Below are 10,841 nucleotides of genomic sequence, written 5' to 3'. Positions count from 1 at the left end.
ATGGTAAATTAGGATCTTAGTCAAACCACGTAATCGCAATATATACCACATGATTCACTGTCAAGTGGTCTATCTCTCAAGAAAATATGAAACAACGAAACAATACAAAATTGTCGTCGTCACCAGGGATTAAAGAACTCAATTATATATAGTCATTACTCATTAACCATTATATTGTGGCTCTTTGTTTAATGTTTTAGATCATGTGCGTGTTTCTCACTTGAGTGGGTGCAAACTGCGGGTAATAATATTATTAGTTAATATAGGTTTTGGACATGACTTACACGCCCTTAAACAATAACTAATATTAATTAGATTGGTCTAGATTTTAATTAAGTAGGTAAATTAAACGCGTATTGGAGGGTTTTTTTGGCGAGTATTAATCGTCGCAGCTTAATATTAGGCACGTTTAAATGGCTGGTTGTTTATATGAAAAAACAATTGGGATATTGGTGCTTAAAAAAATAAATTTAGATGAAGTCTGGAATTTCGTATAAGCTTTAAAAATGGTTTTAAAGATCACAAATTTTATAATCGTTGTCAATTTTCTAGGATGGGTCTTTAGTAAACACAACTGATAACATATACTCCCTTCGTCCCAATTTAGGAGTTAGAATTAGTTATTGCACGAGTTTTAAGAAATTGATAGAGTATGTAATAAATGAAGTGACTTGGTGGAAAGTGAGATGGTTTGACTTTTTGGTTTTTCATTGTTTTTTTTATTTATTTTTATGTAGATAATGACATTTGAGTGTAATTTTGATGAATAATGGGATAATATTTTATGTCCAAATATGGAAGATTCGAAATGTGACTCTTAAACTGGGACGGACTTTTATGGCAAAATGTAACTCTTAAACTGAGACGGAGGGTTAATTATTCTTCTCAGCACCCCACAAAAATAAAAACTTTTGGAACGGTGTGAGTTTTAATACACAATTAGTAAATTAAGAGTTATGTAGAAAGAAAAAATAATTGGAGTATTGTTAGTATAGAATGATGCTCACCTCAAAGAGAAATGAGTTACCAATTATAGAAGTGTGTTATTTACATGGGACGGACGAATAGAAAGAGTTTCTATTTTTATGAGACGGATACGTGACATGATTAATTATATTTAGAGTAAAGGCCAAAATTGATCCTGAACATATGACCATTTTACGTTTTTGGTCCTAAACATTATCTTTTGGATTTTGTGGTCCTGAACATATGAAAATTTGATCATTTTGGTCTTCCGTCAACATTTCCGTTAAAAACTAACGGTCAACAGGGTTTAATCTCGATTTTGACCAAATTAAACTTTTAATTCTGATTTTTTAATCCCTTAAAAGCAAATAATTCAAAAAGGGGAAATTTTAAAGAGTAAAAGTAAAACTCTTTGTAGTGAAGATGGATTCTATGAATTTCAATGGAGAATTCTAATTCTATGAATCTCTCGACGCCATCTTCGATCTCGTGAGCATGATTTGGTAATGGTCGGAGTCGTGGCCGAGCCAGCCGCTCTGGATCCAGAGAAACCCCATGGCGCCGCCCTAGAGGGCGTGGAGGAGCGCGCCGTGGAGGAGCGCGCCGTGGCAGAAAACGATGTCGTAGAGGCAGAGGGAGAAGAGCACGTTGTGGCCTTTCCTGTCGAAGAGCCCTAATTTGGTAAATTCGTGGACGAGCTTGCAGTAGTCCTTGGAGACTTCGGAAACGACGTAGTTTTGGAGGTGGAGGTGGTTGTGGAAGGGGGCGAGGTGGGACCAGGCGTGGGCGGGGTGGTAGGCGACGTATGTGTCGGTGGCGTCGCGGCCGGCGAGGTTGAGGAGGGGGAGGTCGTCGCCGGGGTGGGATTTGATCCAATCGGAGACGTCGTAGATTTTGCCCTGGATTGAGATCCAGAGGTCACTGGGCTTGTTCCTCGGCGCTGATGTATTTCTTGGTTTTGGTTTCCGCCATTGTTGAAAAGATTTGATTTTGAGAGGTGGGCTTTTGAAGAAGAAGAGAGTGGTGAGCTCTGCTATGGTTGGCTATGGAGGTTTTTATCTCTCTACTGTGTTGAGCTTGAGCACAGAGATGGGTCACAAACAGGGTCACTTTTATCTGGCAATGTTATTACGGAGTTATTATCTTCTCCCCTTGACTAGGGTTTGAGAGGAAGAGGAAGGAAGAAGATGAAAGATGAGAGGAAGGAAGAAAATGAAATTGAAGTGAAAAAATAATTAGAGAATTAATTAGGGATTAAAAAATTAGAATTAAAAGTTTAATTTGGTCAAAATCAGGATTTAACCCTGTTGACCGTTAGTTTTTAACGGAAATATTGACGGAGGACCAAAATGATCAAATTTCCATATGTTCAGGACCACAAAATCAAAAAGATAGTGTTTAGGACCAAAAACGTAAAATGGTCATATGTTCAGGACCAATTTTGGTCTTTACTCTTATATTTAATCTATTATATGGGTAAATACTCCATTCGTCCTATAGAAATAGACTTAATTTTCTTTTTTCATTCATCTCATATAAATAGTCCATATCCATTTATGAAAGCGTTATCTCCTTTTTACTTTATCATTTATAAGGGCATCCACAATGGGGTGGACTATAGTTCATCATACAACCCGCGTTGTAGTAATTTATAGTCCTCAAAATTAGCATTCTATAGTCTTGCCTATTCACTTGCAATGTGGCGGACTATACACCACCCCTAAAGCCTACCCTATCTTTTAACAACCATTTTGTAATTTTTTTTTCATTTTTTTGTTTTTGAAAATAACAAAATAGCAAAATATACGTTAATTAACACCACAATATGAAAACTTCATTTTATTTTAAAAAAATTATAATTTCAACGGCAGTTGCGTGACAAATTTCTTCAACGATATCGGACATGAGGTAAGAATGGTATTGTTGGTCGTTGTGACCTGTGCCGCTAGAACCTCATTGTAGCCCATCGGTAAACCTCGAACGTGGGGTGGGGTCACCACACCGGAGCTAGGTCCAGCTTCCTCATCACCTCACTCGGTGACTCTTGCACCTTCATCATTGACTATCATATTATGCAAGATGATGCACGTGTAAATGACATCGGCGATGACAGCCTTGTACCAGAAATGTTTCGGACTTTTTCATTATTGCCCAACGCGCTTGGAGCACACTAAATTGCCATTCCACATCCTTCAACGCAGCCTCTTACCGTCTTCAGAAAAACAGCCACCTCGAGTGTATATCATCGGCCAAGTCGTAACCCATATGATGCCAGCGTCCGTTGGCAGTGAACTCAATGGTCGAGCCGTTGCCATTACATTGGTCAATGAAGAGATGTGATGTGTCCAGGACGTCAATGTCGTTCTTCGACCCGACCACACTGAAGTGAGCATGCCAAATCCAGAGTCGTTGGTTATGGCTTCGAGGACCATTGTCAATCGGCATCGGTTAGCTTTTGCATATATGCATTTCCTAAAGCCTCCATAATTCTCGCACAAAATATTTTCAGACACTCGCGGCCAGTTGTCTCGCCGACACGGAATTACTAATCAAACATATTGGTCGTGCCTCCATAGGCTAACTGCCGAATCGCAATAATGCAATTTTACAGCAAAGATAGTTCGCTTCTACTGCTGCCATCGATAATATACTCGAAGTATGTGTCATGTGCCTCAAACTTGTGAACAATGCGCAAAAAATGATCTCGCGACATTCTAAATTGGGAGTGAAAAAACATCGAGCCCCACCGTGGTTCATCGGCAAATAAGTATCTGAACGGAATAGATGTTGGGCAGCTACGCCGGCGTGCTTTCGGTGGACCGAGGTCCGACATTGGATTGGCCTCGAGACCTCCCTTTGCCTCTTGCTGGACACGCTCACGTTCAGATCGTTTGTAGCTCGAGGCACGTAATCGAATATGGCTCGAGTCAAGGCCCGATTTATGTCACGGGTGGTAGTGAGGTCGTCGAAGGGATTCATTTGATTAGAGTGAGAGAGACTTGAGTAAGGGAAAGAGGAGATTGGTGTGAGAAATGAATAAGAAATGAGGTAGATTTATACTAAATTGGAAAATAGAAAACAAAAACAAATGAAACAAAAAACGTGAACATCGTCCAGACCTATTGTCCGCCCCATTATACACGGACTAATCTTAGGGCGTGGGCATGGGGCGCGGTATCGCCCGCCCACCTGCAGTGGCAGATTGCCATGGACAATGCATCGTCCGCCCCATTTTGGATGCTCTAAGTCTCACAATCCACTACATTGTTTCAGTTACTTTTTCTCCTCCACTCTTACATTACCAATTGTGTACTAAAATTCGTGTCAAGCCTAGATAGTGTTTCTTTGGGACGAAGGGAGTATATTTTTTAAGAAAAATACTTCTCTCAAATAAACTATGTGCTTCAACTTGAATCTGAAAGGGGAGAGATCAGTGGCGGCATCACACTCCTCTACCACTTTGGATGCCGCCATCTGCATCTAGAAGAGGGAGAGCCTGTCAGCCGCCAAAATATCTGACTAATCGTGAGCTCATTGACTACCATATGCAGTCGTGGAGGCTTGGCTAGTAGAGAAGAGTGACCCATTTCGACCTTTTAACAATCATTGCTTTGCCCTTTTCTTGTCAAAGTTAAAACTTTTTTTTAAGAGCTCTGAAAATGGGTGAAGAAGCAAAACAAAATTCGCGTGCAGGTGCAGGCGAACATTGAGAAATCACCAAACGACAATGGAATCAACTTTCAATCATGATAAAATTGAAATATAAAAATATAAGTCCTTAATTTTTCTTTTTGTTCTGTGATTTGATCCAACGCCTATTGAGTATTTGATCGTTGGTGAAGATGCAAATGCCCTCCGTCCTTGAAAAATATGAACATAATGTGGTTTAGCTTTTATTATTGTTAGCATCAAAGGATTGGTTATATTTTGAGTAACAAGGACGAGATATGGTTCATTTCAAAACTTTTTTTAAATATAACAATAACTATCACAATACATATCAGTTTCTGACTCAATATCAGCTTGTTGATTCATATATATGAGTACTTGACTGATTATCAGTAATTGATACTACCTTCGTCCCCCAAAATTTGCTACACTTTGACTCGACAAGGGTTTAAGAAATGTAATGGAAAGTGAGTTGAAAAAGTTGGTGGGATGTGGGTCCTACTTTTAAAGTATTAGTTTTATAATAAAATGTGAGTAGGAATGAGTTAGTGGAATATAGGGTCCACTACCAAAAATGGTAAAAATGAAGTGTATTAAATTTTCAGGGACGGACCGAAATGGTAATATGTATCAAATTTTCAGGGACAGAGGTAGTATGTTTTGTGATACCAACTGATATTATTATATCAAATAATTAATACTATAATTTTCAATTCTCAAAGCTTTAATTTAAAAAATTTAACATGGCCATCTATTTAATTAAATGTTCCAATTACACGCTATATATCATAAGTTAAAGATTATAAGAGAACTTATTGTAACACAATGAAATTGTAGTGGGAGATTGTATCGCATCTCCTATGCATGCCCTATGCATGCGTATTGCAAATTAATATAACTAGTAATGCTCGGAGAAGTTAATTAATTGCTGCAATTAAAGTTTCTAATTTATGTTTTTTGTGCTATATGATCAGGCGGTCATATTAAGTACGCATACAATAGATATTTAGATACCATCTATTTCTACGTGGCTCTCATGATAATCACATACGATTAGATGCAAAATTGGGTTTCCAAAATCTAAACCATACAAAAATAAACTAATCTTCAATTCGCCAAATAACCCATGATCAGCCGTTCATTCACTTCTGTTAAAAGTCAAGTTTCGACGACCAGAAAGATGTTTTGAACACGAACTGCAATAAAATTAATACTAGTATAACTTAATCAGTTCATAAATGAAAATGCCAAACTTAATCAATACTATCATGCAACCGTACTTAATTTTGGGTCTAATCCGTCTTTAAATAATGTGTATTTTGAACTTTCAAAACACACTTTAAAAATATCTTATATGCTTCTCCATCCAATTCGAATTTTAAATGTATCATTTATGTATAATAGATTAAATTTGGAGTATAGAATATTGAGCGCCGTGTAAAATACTATAACTAGTAATTATAATCACGTACCGGTAAATCATATATATCTGTGATGATTTATGTCAACAATTTTGTTAAATAAATAGAAAATTTCTGACTCAGTACATCAACTTGGAAACACCTCCAACCCATACTGCGACTCAATTCTTAATTTTCCAATCTATGACTATACATAAATCAGACACATTGACCGTACTCGTCCAGCTATCGAATTTGACTATGCATTCAAATAAATTAATTTTCTCTTATCGCTATTTAAATAAATAACATGGATATACGTATCTCATGAATTACGAAAATCATGAAGGACATGCGCGACTTAGAAAAATTCAAACTCGTTATTTCCATTATAATAATAATAATTTGCATAACTAGTAGTAGTATATAGTAATACCGCTCTTAATTTATTGAAGTAATTAGTATATGTAGTAGTGGAGTATTATTGAAAATGTTCCAGTCCAAACGGCAAGTGTTTTTAATTATAATTTAATTTTTCTTGACCAACGAAGCCAAAGTTGGCAGGCTAATTTGGCATTTTGTGCTTGAGAAGTCGCGTCTTTTATCTACCCCTCCCTCTTTACTTTTTTGCTATAAAATGCTACAACAATCCACCTTCTTATGCTCAGCACTAACTACTTCTCCTTCAAATAATTACACAACCTCGCTCTCTCAACACTCCTAGAAAGAAAGAGATACACACACAGAAAGAGAGATGGCATCTTCTTGTGGAGTTCTCAATAGCAGTTTCTTGCCTTTGATCCACTCTGATGATTCATCCACCTTGTTATCTCGCTCTACTGCAGCTCTCCCCCTCAAAAAGCATAAGGTTTTTTAAGCGATGATATTCATTTATAAGAATAATTGATCCAATCCTTTTGTTTAACGATTTATGTTTTTTTTTTTCAGTTCGCGGTCGTGGCAGCGCTTCAACACGACAACACGAACGATGTTGTTGCGAGCGGGGAAGGTTTGACGAGGCAGAAAACGAGATCTCTCAATTTCACGGGAGAGAAGCCTCCTACGCCGATTTTGGATACCATCAACTATCCAATTCACATGAAAAACCTCTCCATCGAGGTAATAATAATTGCTTAGTTTGAAATATATTAATGCAACCACAACCTCGAAAACACGTGTTTAACGTTTTTCGTTTGCAGGAGCTGGAGAGATTGGCTGACGAGTTGAGGGAGGAGATAGTGTACTCGGTGTCGAAAACGGGCGGGCATCTGAGCTCGAGCTTAGGTGTGTCGGAGCTCACCGTTGCGCTGCATCATGTGTTCAACACACCAGATGATAAAATCATCTGGGATGTGGGACACCAGGCCTACCCTCACAAGATCCTCACCGGGAGGAGGTCCAGAATGCACACCATTCGGCAAACCTTCGGCCTAGCCGGATTCCCTAAACGCGACGAAAGCGCCCACGACGCCTTTGGAGCCGGCCACAGCTCAACTAGCATCTCCGCTGGTTTAGGCATGGCTGTGGGGAGGGACTTGTTACACAAGGACAACCATGTGATATCGGTCATCGGAGATGGTGCCATGACCGCAGGCCAGGCATACGAGGCGCTCAACAACGCAGGATTCCTCGACTCGAATCTCATCATCGTCTTGAATGACAACAAACAGGTCTCCCTGCCGACAGCCACCATCGACGGCCCTGCTCCCCCCGTCGGAGCCCTCAGCAAAGCGCTCACCCGTCTACAAGCCAGCAGAAAGTTCCGCCAACTCCGCGAAGCAGCAAAGGTAGATAGATCGGTCAAAATTCAGTACCAGTCCAGATATACTTCTGCTATAATGAATTAACTAATAAACATGGAAATGGAACAGGGCGTGACTAAGCAGATGGGAGAGCAGGCCCATGAGATTGCATCAAAGGTGGACACCTATATGAAGGGGATGATGGGGAAGCCCGGGGCCTCGCTCTTCGAGGAGCTCGGGATCTACTACATCGGCCCTGTCGACGGCCACAACATTGAAGATCTGGTGTACATTTTCAACAAGGTCAAGGAAATGCCTGCGCCAGGGCCTGTCCTCATCCACATCATCACTGAGAAGGGAAAAGGCTATCCTCCCGCTGAAGTAGCTGCAGACAAGATGCATGGTGTGGTCAAGTTTGATCCCAAAACTGGGAAACAGATCAAATCCAAATCTAACACCAAATCCTACACTCAATACTTCGCGGAGTCTCTTGTCGCTGAAGCAGAGGCCGACGACAAGATCGTGGCGATCCACGCAGCAATGGGGGGAGGCACGGGGCTCAACTACTTCCAGAAGCGCTTCCCGGACAGGTGCTTCGACGTGGGGATAGCAGAGCAGCACGCTGTCACGTTCGCAGCCGGGCTGGCAACAGAGGGGCTCAAGCCATTCTGCACTATCTACTCCTCCTTCCTTCAGAGAGGGTACGATCAGGTGGTTCACGACGTAGATCTTCAAAAGCTCCCGGTGCGGTTCATGATGGACCGGGCGGGAGTGGTGGGGGCCGACGGCCCCACCCACTGTGGCGCCTTCGACACCACCTACATGGCCTGCCTGCCCAACATGGTCGTCATGGCCCCCTCCGACGAGCTCGAGCTCATGCACATGATCGCCACTGCCGCCGCCATCGACGACCGCCCCAGCTGCGTCCGATACCCCAGAGGAAACGGGGTCGGCGCGCTTCTCCCGCCTAACAACAAAGGAACCCCTCTCGAGGTACGGTATACGGTATTAGTATTATACATACCATCACATTATTATCAGTTGAGTTAATTAATAAATATGGTTTTATTATTTCGTCAATCACAGGTTGGAAAGGGAAGGATCTTAAGAGAGGGGTCCAGAGTTGCAATCCTCGGATTCGGTACTATAGTGCAAAACTGTCTGGCCGCGGCGCAGCTTCTCAACGAGCACGGCATGTCTGTAACTGTGGCAGATGCGAGATTTTGTAAGCCACTCGATGGAGAGCTGATCAAGAAGTTGGTGCAGGAGCATGAGGTTCTCATCACGGTTGAAGAGGGATCCATTGGCGGATTCAGCGCCCACATTTCTCATTTCTTGTCCCTCAACGGACTTCTAGACGGAAGCCTCAAGGTAAAAACACGAACAATTACTACGACTCAACTGCCTTGGGACTAATACTCGAATGTAATTCTAATAATTTTGTTTTTTGGTATTGCAGTGGAGGCCAATGGTGCTACCAGACAGGTACATTGATCACGGGGCGCAGACGGATCAAATCGAAGAAGCCGGGCTCAGTCCGAAACACATTGCGGCCACGGTTGTGTCACTTATTGGTGGAGCAAAGGACAGTCTTCATCTAATCAACAACTTGTGATCTTAATTTGGTCAAAAAGGGACATAGAATGGTGCCTGAATGCGACCACACAGCAGCATTGATATCCTCAGAGATTTTAGTGTTTTATATCTCATGTAATGTAATGTAAATATGGGGAATTATTGCTTTGTAAAACTCTAACCACTCAAGTTGGGCGAGTTTTCTGAATAATCATTCAGGTGCCAACCTTATGTTTGTAGACACAAATAATCTGTAATCACCCTCATACTTTTATTAAATAAATTTATTTGTTCCATTTTTACATTTATAGTGGTGTTATGTTACTTACATGTTTAAATTATCGTCATTCTTTTTCGTTCTAGACAGATTATATATTTCAGCAAGTCTTGCAATTATTTTAATTGAAATCACTACTGCTAATAAGTGTAAATTAAATAATTCAGTATTTTTTTTTGTGCATGCAGCCAGCCTAACTTGTGCCAATTTAAAAAGATGCAAGTCACTTTTACCATTACAAATATTTTAAAATCAAGAACTTGCATTTTTTGAGAACTATATTGTAAAAGGAAATTATATATAACAACTTCTGACCTAGCCCAACGAGATAGTAAAAATCAAGAGTTAGCTAGCTGCAATCTTTAAAAAACTAAAATATGTAATAGCTGATTTGTGGATGAAAGTGACAATCAGTCTATTTTATTTATCAAACTCAGTAATCCTAGTAGAAATTGTCAATTCATGCCAGGCTTACTAGACTTGGTTATCCTAGTATGAACTCAATCAAATCATACAAAGTTCAGTGGACCTGGTAAATTTTATATGAATTCAGTCAACTTAGAAATGAATATGAAAAATATCGAGCATATGATCAAACGAATTGAACAAATGTAGAATTTCACTTATTAGAACTTATCAAAAATTTCTTAATACAAAATTAATAAATACACTTGTGTGTGTGAGTTGGTCAAGCGGTAGAGAGGTTAATGCCCGAGACCAAATTAAGGTCTCGGGTTCGAGTCCCCGGTGTTGTGACCATTAAATTTAAAGTTATTTAACCATAAAAAAATAAATACACTGCAGTAACCCTGCGCATGGTACATGATACATCAAATCCAGATAATCAACAAATGAATGTAGCTAAACTATGCGTATACGTGGAGAACTTTATGAATGTGACATGATTTAAGATGATATTTTCCTCCAGCTCGTTCATTCGATTCTTTTTCGCATTCATAATTAAACATGCAGTATATATTGTTCACAAAATAATTCGTATATTTCATAAAAGTTATTCAAATATTTTAGCAAAAAACAAAACGTATATGAAATTAAATTCAAATTATAGCGTTGAGGGTCAACCTATCGATAATATAATATTGATAACCAATTTAATTGACTAATTGTGTTAAATTGAGATTACCGTTTAAATTTTAACGAACCCATCACGTTTTAGGCTAAAATTGATCAATTCATAATGTTGAAATAGAA

General features: G+C 39.6%; 1 protein-coding gene across 1 annotated transcript; it reads left to right on the top strand.

Annotated features, from left to right (window-relative positions):
- The first annotated feature begins 6,693 nt into the window (after positions 1-6,693).
- On the top strand, positions 6,694-9,658 carry LOC125195940 (putative 1-deoxy-D-xylulose-5-phosphate synthase 2, chloroplastic). Its single transcript, XM_048094235.2, has 6 exons — positions 6,694-6,903; positions 6,984-7,154; positions 7,235-7,822; positions 7,907-8,770; positions 8,864-9,148; positions 9,237-9,658. The coding sequence occupies exons 1-6, from the start codon at positions 6,790-6,792 to the stop codon at positions 9,390-9,392; spliced, it is 2,178 nt and encodes a 725-aa protein (XP_047950192.1). The 5' UTR covers positions 6,694-6,789; the 3' UTR covers positions 9,393-9,658.
- Positions 9,659-10,841: the final 1,183 nt, after the last annotated feature.

The sequence above is a fragment of the Salvia hispanica genome, chromosome 4, assembly GCF_029641045.1.
Source record: "Salvia hispanica isolate PSC_SH4W2 chromosome 4, Shi_PSC_v1, whole genome shotgun sequence".
NCBI lineage: Eukaryota > Viridiplantae > Streptophyta > Magnoliopsida > Lamiales > Lamiaceae > Salvia > Salvia hispanica.
The sequence above is the reverse complement of the archived record's forward strand: the minus strand, read 5'-3'. Positions and strand labels throughout refer to the sequence as shown.

Excerpts from the sequence above, each read along its gene's own strand:
- LOC125195940 (XM_048094235.2), top strand. The coding sequence starts at position 6,790 with ATGGCATCTTCTTGTGGAGTTCTCAATAGCAGTTTCTTGCCTTTGATC. Across the intron at positions 6,904-6,983 it reads TCCCCCTCAAAAAGCATAAG|TTCGCGGTCGTGGCAGCGCT; the intron begins GTTTTTTAAGCG and ends TTTTTTTTTCAG. Across the intron at positions 9,149-9,236 it reads TTCTAGACGGAAGCCTCAAG|TGGAGGCCAATGGTGCTACC; the intron begins GTAAAAACACGA and ends TTGGTATTGCAG.